This window comes from Phaseolus vulgaris, chromosome 10 (genome assembly GCF_000499845.2).
Source record: "Phaseolus vulgaris cultivar G19833 chromosome 10, P. vulgaris v2.0, whole genome shotgun sequence".
NCBI classification, from domain to species: domain Eukaryota; kingdom Viridiplantae; phylum Streptophyta; class Magnoliopsida; order Fabales; family Fabaceae; genus Phaseolus; species Phaseolus vulgaris.
Genome location: NC_023750.2, coordinates 5,909,003 through 5,921,658, shown reverse-complemented (window position 1 = coordinate 5,921,658; position 12,656 = coordinate 5,909,003). Strand labels below are relative to the sequence as shown.

The 12,656-nt window shown below is 31.5% G+C and overlaps 1 protein-coding gene across 1 annotated transcript; it reads left to right on the top strand.

Annotated features, from left to right (window-relative positions):
• Nucleotides 1-206: 206 nt before the first annotated feature.
• On the top strand, nucleotides 207-12,071 carry LOC137818949 (putative ABC transporter C family member 15). The gene is made up of 12 exons (XM_068622614.1): nucleotides 207-365; nucleotides 462-541; nucleotides 4,690-7,022; nucleotides 7,129-7,215; nucleotides 7,490-8,143; nucleotides 8,387-8,551; nucleotides 8,888-9,182; nucleotides 9,329-9,543; nucleotides 10,149-10,454; nucleotides 10,854-10,917; nucleotides 11,011-11,250; nucleotides 11,565-12,071. The coding sequence occupies exons 2-12, from the start codon at nucleotides 502-504 to the stop codon at nucleotides 11,708-11,710; spliced, it is 4,545 nt and encodes a 1,514-aa protein (XP_068478715.1). The 5' UTR covers nucleotides 207-365; nucleotides 462-501; the 3' UTR covers nucleotides 11,711-12,071.
• The last annotated feature ends 585 nt before the right edge of the window (nucleotides 12,072-12,656 follow it).

The following is a 12,656-nucleotide window of genomic DNA, read 5'->3' as shown; positions in this document are numbered from 1 at the left end:
GCATTAATTGAACTATGGTACTCTCTTGGTAATGTTGTGTTTTTTTCTTTCTTTTGTAATTGGTAGCTTTTGTTGTCCAAATTTGAATATGCTTAGACCACAAACCATTCATCCAACATAACATGCCAAAATCAGATTTTGCAGACTCACACGTGACACCTAGCACTCTAAATTTCTTTCTCACCACAAAAATTGACCATAAAATTAAACAAAACTATATTTTCATAACACAGTCTTTTTTTCTATTGCAACTCTTTTAAAACTCCTCCAACCTTCTCTCTCTCTCACACTCTCTATGTGACATTCTCTCTTCCCTTTTCTCATGCTTGTTTCCTCTCCTCTCAGAAGCTCTAAACTCATTACATGTGTGTGTGTATTGTTGTAGTTATTGTGACTATAATCATAACATAAGATGTTGAATCCAAAGCCAAATAGTGATGATGTATAACTCTTTTCTGCAGAACTAAAACCAGAATTTGAGCTTCAAGTTCAGAAGCAAGCATGCTTTTGGAGAACTTCTACAACATATTTGGTGCCACAGGTAAGTTGCTTCTAACCATTCTCTACAAGTTTTATGCACCCTTTAACATCAAATACATAAAAGAAAGTTGAAACTTTTTTCTGTCATGAAAATTTTTTCTGTCATGAAAATTTCAGTCTCCACTATCTCTAACAACTCTAAATAAAGAGCAGAAGTGTGTGTATATGTATAACATTGAAGTTTTGTTTTGTTGGGTTGAGAAATTTCTCATCTGTAGAACTGAAACCAATCTTATTTACAGTGCCAAATAAGATCATTGGGGTGTAAAAAGTTTCTTCTGATTTATTACAAAACTTTCTGTTCACAAAAACTGAAGATTAATCTGGTTTACCATTAATGTTAATTAATTAAGAGTATTGGAGGATAAGAGTTGTTGTGTGAACATTTTACTTCATGTTTTATTCTATTTGTCCTTTTGTTCTTCACTGCCTTAATGACCCCCCTCTTGTTTTATCCCATGTTTTGAAGGAATTTTCCTTTTCAGTTACTTCAGATTTTAAGATTTGATAAAAAAGAGGAAAAATGGTTTCTAATTGTCTTTCATAATATATAATATATTATATTATGTTATAAATGTACCTTGTTTTCAAATTTATGTAAGACTATATATTATTATAACAGAAACATTAAGATTTTTTTAAGTACTACTTTTTTTAGAAGAAAAATCTAACTTAACATTCTAAAATTAGTTATATTTTTAATTAACAATTTTTAACATAATAAAGATAAATTTTAAACTTATCTTAATATTATCAAATTTAAGTTGTAAAATAAAATTTACGTATATTATAAATTAATATTATTTTTAATCGATTTGGAACTTCAACACTGTACTATTCATAATGTGATTCCAATATGGGTTATGAGTAGGATTCCAACTGTATATAAGCATATACTCAACATTTTTCAAATCCAATCAACATAGGTGAGTGATGTTAAGTAACAAAAATATTATAGAATATTTGTAACATTTCTCTAATTATTCATATAAGTTATTTTAATAGAATGGTGAAAGATTTAAATTCACATTATTAATAATAATGCATAGTGATCAAGATTTAAAGCTATACAGCTTTTAAAATATCATATAATAATCATTTTAAAAGTTCACATAACTTGTTACTTTTGATTTTAATTATTCATGACAGAATTTAACAGCTTAAATTTTCATGCCCATTTCTTCTTTTTCTAAAAAAAGACATCTCAATGATTATGGTTTCTCTTCTCCACTTTTCTTTTAATCATTTTGTACACCATGTTTTCTTTTCTTTCATATTAAATATATATAAATTAGTTGTTATATAATAAATTAGAAACAATTTTAAAAATTAAAAAAAAAATTGTTTCTAAATTAATTCTACTATTGTTAAATGGTTTCTAATTTAATATCTAATTAGTTACTAAACTTTTTATTATCAAATTTAGAATCTAAATAATTGATAGTTAAAACTTTGATAATTAATTAGATACCAATTTAAAAATCATTTAATAATAATAAAAATTAATTTAAAAAATAATTTTTTTAATTTTCAAAATAGTCTCTAATTTAGTTATTATAGAATAAAAATTTTCTATAAAATTAATTTTTATTTAATAATTTTTTTTAGTTATAATGCATAGTGCATATTTGAGTAGCAAGCCTTAAAATTATTATATTAATATGTCTATAGAAGATATGAAAGGACATATTGAATGATTAAATTGAACACATAAAATTCCTATAATTAATATTATATAGTGAGAATGTGAAGAAGATGTATTAAAAAAAGTTATGAAGAATAATATTAGTTTTGTTAGCTAAGGAAAGTGAAGAGAGTTGTAGAAAAGGTAATTGTTGGGGAAAGAGGTCCCACATCGTAGAAAGTGATGGGTGTGAGAATGAAATGACAAGTACCACATGACATGACCTTTATAGCTGTCAAAAAACACTTTGTCTTGTAGTTTTTTTGTGTTGGGTGGATTCATTGTTCTAAGTGCTCCTTTTTCCAAAACTAACTTTCCATTTTTCCTTCACGTGGGAACACAACAAAACCTCAACATTACAATTTTTTAACTACTAACTTTCATTTTTCATCATCTTATTTTTTAAATTTAATTCATTCATTTTATCTCCCATGAATCTAAGATCTTTAATATTAGTTATTAAAATTTTAGTTATTAATTCTTTTAAATTTTTATAGTTAATATTAAATATTAATTTATAAATTTTTATTAATAGAAATTACTTGAAATACTAATAATTTTTAATTTATAAAATAATATTTAATTTAGTTAATATATTAATTAATTAACTTTTAATCTAAATTTGTTTTGTTTAATAAAAATTTTATAATGAAAATTAAAATTAAAAAAGTGAATTGATCCATTTTTTTTACTTTAATTTCCGTTTTATTTCCTTTCTGTTCTAAATTTTAATTTTTAATCTATCTTATTCTTTTCTCTTTTTGTACCATCACACTTAAATTTTAGTCTTGAACATTTTTCTATTCGAATTTTAACATCTTTATTTTTGTGTCAATACCATTTCAAAACTAATAGATATTCAAAATAGACCTAACGAAACGAAATTAAAAATATTATTATAATGATAAAATTACTAAACAAAAAATATTTTAATAAAATCTTTAGAAGTAAGAACTTATCACAAATGTTCATGCAAAATAACTAATAAAACTAATAATTAATTATTTGGAGTAAACAAATTTTGGACTGTTTCTTGCTGTAATTCTATATGTTATTCTGGCATCCGCTACAAAATATGAAAATATATTTATTTTCTTTTTATTAATTTTATATAATAGTTTTTAAATTAGATAATTCAGACACATATTTGAAAAAAACTTTCGAATTATAAATTCAAAAAGTTAAAAAAGACTTTCGATTATATAATCCGAAAACTAATATGTATCTGAAAAAAAAATTCTGAATTATGTAATTCAAAAATTAATTACAAATTTGAAAAAAAAAATTATGAATTATGTAATTTAAAATATTACATAAGACACCTAGTTTTGTTTGCGGCAGCTGCAGTGAGAAGTGTGCGGTGCGGTCCAGTGACTCCAAAGCTGTCTTATTACTTTGTTTAAATGCGAATATTAAAATTTAACTTTCTTGACTAAAGAATATACGACAAATATTCATTAATTCATTAATTTTTAGGAACCGGACAAAGGTTTTCGCAATCATTTCTGAGTTATTTCGTTCATCGCTTTCAATTTGACACAAACTACTTTAACTAATAATAAAAGTCACATCCTAACTAGACTAAGATAGATACTAATATTATAAACTATTTAAATGAATTATTCGAACTGTTGATTTATAAATTATATATAAATAATTTTATTCTTTTTTTATTTTTAATTATAAAAACAACTTACATAGTTATCTCAGGACTAGTGAAACATTTTTATCATATTATTTTATTTTATTGAGTTAACATTTAATTGTTAAAATACTTTTTATAATCTTATATGCTAATTGAAAGTTTAATAGATTTTTAATGCATATTTATTTATTTTTGCACTTTTTTAAATTTGAAGTCATCAAGAAATAACAAAATGAAAGGAGGGAATAGAGAATTTGAATGTTATGAAAAACAAATAGATCTTGTGAGAGGAGGGAAAGAGAACAGCTTTGACAATTATTTGAAAGAAAAAAATAGATCAAAGATATATTAAAAAATAAAATGGGTAAAAAAATAATAAATCTCTTCTATATCTAATTATAGATAAATTATTAATTTAATTGTTAAATGTATGAGATAGTATTAAAAAGTAAAAACATGAATTGGTATGTGGATGAGTACAAATTATTGATTCAACCTTGAATAGTACAATTTAATAATTACAGAATAGTCTTTGTCATTTACTTTTAAATTACTCTTTAAAAATTAAATTTTAATAATAAATTAGTCCTATAAAATTTTAATAATTGATGGATCTTTTACACTTTGAATATTTCAAGTATTAAATTAACAGTATCTTATTTATATGTTTAAGAACTAAATTGATATTGTTAATGAATGAAATGAAATGGCTAATTTGGAAGTGTAACACTTGAACTATGAGACAACCTTATCACATTTAATGTCAACTTTTGTTGGAACAACAATGAAACTGAGATCTATGATTGTTTGTCTTTGACAGAGCTGAAAAGTGAGTTTTGGAATTCATGGCAGCCATTGGAATCACCATGCTTGGTGGAGCATGTGATTTTACCTGTGGAACTTGGGTTCTTTGTGATCTTGTTAGTCCAAATCCTAAGAAAATATGTGAACCTAATCAGCAAGGACTCAGATGGTGCCACAAAGTTGATGCATCCAACAGCAATCAAATATGGTTTTTCTTACAAAGTCAGCATTGTCTGCAACACATTGTTGCTGGGTGTTCATGCATCACTGCTGCTACTGATGCTCAATCATGAGACTCAATGTACCTCAAAGCTTCAGGCCTTCACATCAGAGATAGTTCAAGTGTTATCATGGGCAACCAGTGTTATAGCAATATGCAAGATATCAAAATCAAGCACACATTTCCCTTGGATTCTGAGGGCTTGGTGGCTTTGCAATTTCATTGTGTGTGTGATAAGCACAGGGCTTCATGTCCATTTCAGTGTCACCAACAATGGTGAGGTGAGTATAAGAGAATATGCAGATTTCCTTGGTTTGCTTGCTTCAACATGTCTTTTGGTTATTTCCACAAGAGGGAAGACAGGCACTGTGATGCTTGCCACAAATGGTGCAGCCGAACCACTTCTTGGAGAGAAAACTGAGAAACATTCAGAGTGTCGAAAGGAATCTCCATATGGAAAAGCCACGCTTCTCCAACTCATTAACTTCTCTTGGCTCAACCCCTTGTTTGCAATAGGGTACAAGAAACCCCTTGAACAGAATGACATTCCTGATGTTGACATCAAAGACTCTGCTGAGTTTCTAACCTGCTCCTTTGATGAGAGCCTTAGGCAAGTCAAAGAGAAAGATGGCACTGCAAACCCCTCTATCTACAAGGCAATCTACTTGTTTGCTAGGAAGAAAGCAGCACTGAATGCATTGTTTGCAGTGGTAAATGCTTCAGCATCGTATGTTGGTCCTTACTTGATAACAGACTTTGTGGATTTCTTGGGAGAGAAGGAAACGCGTGGCTTGAATAGTGGATACCTTCTGTCACTGGCTTTTCTCTGTGCCAAAATGGTTGAGACCATAGCTCAGAGGCAATGGATTTTTGGAGCCAGGCAATTAGGCCTTCGCCTCAGAGCAGCTTTGATATCGCATATATATCAGAAGGGCTTACATCTGTCGAATAGATCGCGCCAGACTCACACAGGTGGGGAGATAATGAACTTCATGAGTGTAGATGTGCAGAGAATCACAGATTTTGTTTGGTATGTGAATGTAATATGGATGCTGCCAATACAAATTTCTTTAGCAGTGTTCGTTCTGCATACAAATCTAGGACTAGGTTCATTGGCTGCACTAGCTGCTACATTGGGAGTGATGACTTTGAACATACCTCTGACAAAGATACAGAAAAGATACCAAGCCAAGATCATGGATGCCAAGGACAACAGGATGAAAGCCACTTCAGAAGTCCTCAGAAACATGAAGACTTTGAAGCTTCAAGCATGGGACAGTCAATTTTCTCAAAGGATAGAAGCACTCAGGAATGTAGAGTACAGTTGGCTAACAAAGTCCTTGAGGCAAGCAGCATTTTCTGCCTTTATCTTTTGGGGATCACCTACATTCATTTCTGTGATAACTTTCTGGGCATGCATGTTCATGGGGATTGAACTGACAGCAGGAAGGGTGTTGTCTGCATTTGCCACTTTCCGAATGCTGCAGGATCCTATATTCAGCCTACCTGATTTGCTCAATGTCATTGCTCAAGGAAAAGTTTCTGTTGATAGGATCGCTTCCTTCCTCCGTGAGGAAGAAATCCAGCATGATGTCATTGAAAATGTTGCAAAGGAGAAAACAGAATTTGACGTAGTTATTGAGAAAGGGAGATTCAGCTGGGATCCTGATTCAACAACTCCAACCATTGATGAAATAGAATTGAAAGTTAAGAGGGGAATGAAGGTGGCAGTTTGTGGATCTGTAGGTTCAGGAAAGTCTAGTCTTCTATCAGGCATTTTGGGAGAAATATATAAAAAGTCTGGAACAGTTAGGATCAGTGGAACAAAAGCTTATGTTCCACAATCAGCATGGATATTGACTGGAAACATAAGGGACAACATCACCTTTGGAAAAGAGTACAATGGTGATAAGTATGAGAAAACTGTTGAGGCATGTGCATTGAAAAAGGACTTTGAGCTATTCTCATGTGGTGACATGACAGAGATTGGTGAAAGAGGGATCAACATGAGTGGGGGACAGAAGCAAAGGATACAGATTGCTAGAGCAGTTTACCAGGATGCTGACATATACCTTTTTGATGACCCTTTCAGTGCTGTTGATGCTCATACTGGTACTCACCTCTTTAAGGTTAGTTACACTTTGTTTAGACTTCAAAAATATGCAAACACTTCATCGTGTGAGTACAGGTTTAAGAAACAATTGCTTTACTATTTGTTCCACATGTTTTCTGCAGGAGTGCCTTATGGGGATTCTCAAAGAGAAAACTATAATTTTTGTTACACATCAAGTTGAGTTTCTTCCAGCAGCAGACCTCATTCTGGTAAATGCAGTGTCAAAATTTTGTTTATTTATCTTCTAATCACTGAAGACCAAATCAAATTATGCTAGTAAAAGACATTAAATCTGATCAACTACTCATCTTGTTTAAGAGAGCTAAGTGTTTGTCTTTTGGGTGTAAACTTCATCTTACAAACTAATTTAAATTTAATTCAACCTTACAAAACTAGTTTATAAGGTAAGGTTTACATCTTATAGTAATAGTAGCATATTGTCACTGAGGCTTACTTAATAACAACCGACCTAAATGAATCTAGGTGATGCAAAATGGAAGGATAACACAGGCTGGAAAATTTGATGATCTTCTAAAGCAAAATATAGGATTTGAAGTTTTAGTTGGTGCTCACAGCAAAGCTCTAGAGTCAATTGTTGTTGCTGAAAACTCAAGTAGAACAAGTTTCAATTCAATATCTGAAGAAGGGGAATCCAACTTCAACTCCAGGTCAAGTCTTCAACTAGAGAACACACAGCATGACAAAGTGCAAGATAACCCTCCAGAGGACAAAGGAAATGATGGAAAGTTGGTGCAAGAGGAGGAAAGAGAAACAGGTAGCATATCAAAAGAAGTTTACTGGACTTATTTGACCACTGTCAAAGGAGGAATGTTTATCCCTCTCATTCTCTTGGCACAATCTTCATTCCAAATACTTCAGATTGCCAGTAACTATTGGATGGCTTGGGTTTGCCCCACAAGTAGTGATGCCAAGCCTATATTTGACATGAATTTCATATTACTTATCTATATGGCACTCTCAGTTGCTGGTTCATTCTGTGTTCTGCTGCGAGCCATGATGGTTTTAAATGCTGGACTTTGGACAGCACAGTCACTTTTCACGAAGATGTTGCATAGTGTGTTCCGCGCCCCCATGGCATTTTTTGATTCTACCCCAGCTGGAAGAATCTTGAATAGGGTAAGCATTCATAACAATTACATTTGTGGTTATCATTACTACCACAAACAATAGTATTTCTTAATTCTTAATACAATGGAATGGACTAATGTTTTGCATTAGAGTGACAAAAAAGTAGTACAAGTTCATTGTTGGCCATCTATTGTGTACTGTTTTATACTTTAAACAGTTGGATGTATCTGTGGATCTTCTTTGAGGTGTTCTTTTCTTAATCATACCAACACTTGAAAACTTTTATTTCAGGCTTCCACAGATCAAAGTGTGTTAGACATGGAAATGGCAAACAAAGTAGGATGGTGTGCTTTCTCAATAATACAGATTCTAGGAACTATTGCCGTGATGTGTCAGGTGGCATGGCAAGTATTTGTCATCTTCATTCCAGTAACTGCAGTCTGCATATGGTATCAAGTATGTGATTCTTTTTCCTTCTTGATCTGTCTATGACAGGACAAAGAAAAAGTGAGACACTTCCTAGTTTCAAAATCTATACAAGATATGATATGATTTCTCAAGTTTATCATGTAAACATGAAAGTCATATCAGCCAATGATGTAACAAAATTATTTTAAATTGGATGTTTCAAACTATGTGAAATATATATATTTTAATTTTAAATCAAACATTTTAAACAGAATAAGGAAGTAATAGTACTCATCTTAAACTAATAGGCAGAAAATGACTATGAAGTTGGTCTCTCTTTCTCACTGTCTAATCCTAACAGAAGTTGAATGATTTTTATTTCAGAGATATTATACCCCTACAGCTAGAGAACTGGCTCGCTTAGCACAGATACAGATCACTCCAATTCTCCACCATTTTTCAGAATCTTTGGCAGGAGCAGCATCAATACGAGCTTTTGATCAAGAAGGCCGTTTCATATACACCAATCTTATCCTTGTGGATGGCTTCTCAAGGCCATGGTTTCATAATGTGTCTGCAATGGAATGGCTTTCTTTCAGATTGAATTTACTATCAAATTTTGTTTTTGCCTTCTCACTGGTCATGCTAGTGACCCTACCTGAAGAAATAATCAACCCAAGTAAGTCCTAAGTTTTTATTTGGAAACTTATCATCATCAATCACAACACAAGCATCCATGTTTCATTGAAACATACAAAGTGATCATCAGATAATACACCTTTCATAAATTAAACATTACATTTTTCTGCATTGGATTTGTCACAGGTATTGCCGGACTAGCAGTAACATATGGGATCAATCTGAATGTGCTGCAAGCATCAGTCATATGGAACATATGCAATGCAGAAAACAAGATGATATCAGTTGAAAGAATTCTTCAGTACACAAATATAACAAGTGAAGCACCTCTTGTGATTGAAGACAGCAGGCCCCCAAGCAATTGGCCAGAAACTGGAACAATATGTTTCAAGAATTTACAGGTTAGATAGCAACAATTTAGGACATGTTTGACACATATAAGGAATATGTTATTATATGTATAAGCATACATGCGCATATAATAACATTAGAGTTTGATTTCTATTCACTGTATTTGTAAAAAGTTTTACACTATCAACCAACCAAATATCATATTATTATATGTATAGAACATAACATATATGCATACACTAACATGAGTTTACTTTTTATGTATTTTCAGTGTAAAAAGTTTTACAATATCAATCAATCATAAAGCATTATAGATATAACTATTAAGATAATTAATGTAAATGTCAACGGCTAGAAATTCACATTAACTACAGTTAAAGATATTTCATAGTATATAAATGGGTGCAAACCTCACCTTATAAACTGGTTTATAAAATTGAGTTAGATTTAAAGTTTTATAAGATTGAGTTTGACTTAAAGCTCACTTCTTAATATCAACAAACTTCGAATACCAGACAATTTCTGGTTGAATAATTTGCAAAAGGCCTATAGATTCATGGACTATTTCCTCAAAATATTTCTTGCAACTATAGTTTTCATTTATCTTCTTAAGTTCTTGCATACTTATATTCTGCTATGCAATAAAATGTGACAGATACGTTATGCCGAACATCTACCATCTGTGTTGAAAAACATCACTTGCACATTTCCTGGGAGGAAGAAAGTTGGTGTTGTTGGGCGTACTGGGAGTGGAAAATCAACCCTCATACAAGCCATTTTCAGGATTGTTGAACCAAGAGAAGGAAGCATTATAATTGACAATGTGGATATATGCAAGATTGGTCTCCATGACTTAAGGTCAAGGCTTAGCATTATCCCACAAGACCCTGCCTTGTTTGAAGGCACTGTTAGAGGAAACCTGGACCCTCTTCAGCATTACTCTGACATTCAAGTGTGGGAGGTAAATAATTTAATCAAACAGTTTATCTACAACATCAAAATGGATGCCAAAGTGTCTCTATCATTATGAGCAACAAAGTTTAAAATATCAACCTATCAAATACAAACCATATAAAATATTCTCTGATATTATATCTTTCAAGGTATAAAAGATTGGGTTAAAGTAAAAATTGGGTCCCTACACTTGATATTATTTTTTGTTTTAGACCCAATTCTAAAAAATACTTTTAATCCTACATTATTAAAGTGTTAGAGAGAGTGTATTGCTGGTGCTCCTCAAGCTAAAAGATGTGTGGCAGATGCTAAAAAATGTAGATTCTTTTTCACATAAGGCCAAAATGAAGTTTAAAATTTTTCACAAACACTATCATCATTTACCAGTGACTTTTCTCCTTTTCAGGCTCTAGACAAATGTCAACTGGGCCACCTAGTGAGGGCCAAGGAAGAGAAGTTAGATTCCCCTGGTTGAACTCTTTATCTTTGAACTTTCCTTGTTTGATCATGCCTGTGGTACTACTAGTAATAGTTACAAAACTGACATAAGTGCTTTTTCTCAGTGGTTGAAAATGGTGATAACTGGAGTGTGGGCCAAAGGCAATTATTTTGCCTTGGAAGAGCCCTTCTGAAAAGAAGCAGCATACTAGTACTAGATGAAGCAACAGCCTCAGTGGATTCTGCAACTGATGGAGTGTTGCAGAACATCATAAGTCAAGAGTTCAAAGATAGAACTGTTGTCACAATAGCTCATAGAATCCACACAGTTATTGATAGCGATTTGGTTTTGGTGCTCAGTGATGGTATGTGTATCTATCTATCTGTCTATATGTGCCTTTATGACATTTGACCTTGCTTGAACAAACTTTTCCATAAGCACTTTTGTGAAAGAAAGAAGAAAAAATACATAAGCTAAAATTAACTTATGCATAAGTAAATTAGTACATAAGTTGGTTTTAGTTCATTTTTTTTCCTTCTTATTTTTCTTTACTATAAATGCTTTATAGAGAAGTTTGTGTAACCACTCTAGTTAACAAATAGTGCACTTAATAATAAAATGCAAACTTGATAATGGAACTAGAAATTTGATGCTTAATACATCAATCATATGTTACAGGGAGAATTGCTGAGTATGATGAACCATCAAGGTTACTTGAGAGAGAAGATTCCTTCTTCTTTAAACTTATAAAGGAGTATTCTGGAAGATCACATAGCTTCAACAGCTTGGCAACACAACATGTCCAAAGCAGGGAACAGTTATAGGACTTTTTATGGATATTAAGATATTGGAGAGGATAAAACCAGCAAGAGGTATACATATAAAGGGGTTCCTAGCCCCCTGTGAAATATCATAGCACAGTTGTGGTACTTATCCACAGCAGAAAAGGGAAATCTTCTAATGGCCCTTCATTGAATATATATATATAATGGTGAAGCACAGGCACCATTTTGAGCATGAAAGAGCAAACTGGGAGAGAAGAGAAAGAGCATCTACATATGCAGAAAGAATCATGAGATGTCAAATAGGGATGTTTAAGATGTGTAGGTTCATTATGAACAGTAAAATGCTCAGAAAGTGCACTTTATATTGGCCATATTGTACAATGGAATTAAAATTTTATCACTGGGTTTGGAATTTGGGTTGATTTATTTTGTTTAAAAGACAAATGTGTTAGATACCCTAAATCAATTTCAATATATAAATGGGAGTAATTAGTCATTCAACATTGTAGAGAGAAATTGATGTTAGAATCAAACTTAAACGTTTTGATGAAAAAGTATTATCTATATAACACTTAGTTTATATGTTAATCATCAAAATGGGAACTTATTCATATGTATCAACAATGTAGGATTAAGATTCATCAATATTAGACCTCTAATATGTACTTGTGTATAGAAAGTATAGTATTTTAGCCTTTTTGATGATCAACTTGCTTAAATCGTTGGTAAGTGGACCCCTAAGAGAGTTGCAATGCAAAAATAATAAATATATTTGGGGTGAAAATTGGAATACAAACTATAATTATTTTGCACAATTTTTCACTATATTTCTTAATTCTCTTTTTGACTTGTAATAGTAAGTCATTGAACAAAATATGTGTTCCCTTGATATGTTTGATTCAAGTTTAAATAACATCGCCTTAAAAAAGACATGCCATAATCCGTTCAACAATTGAAATGTATGAGAAATATTACTTAATAAGAC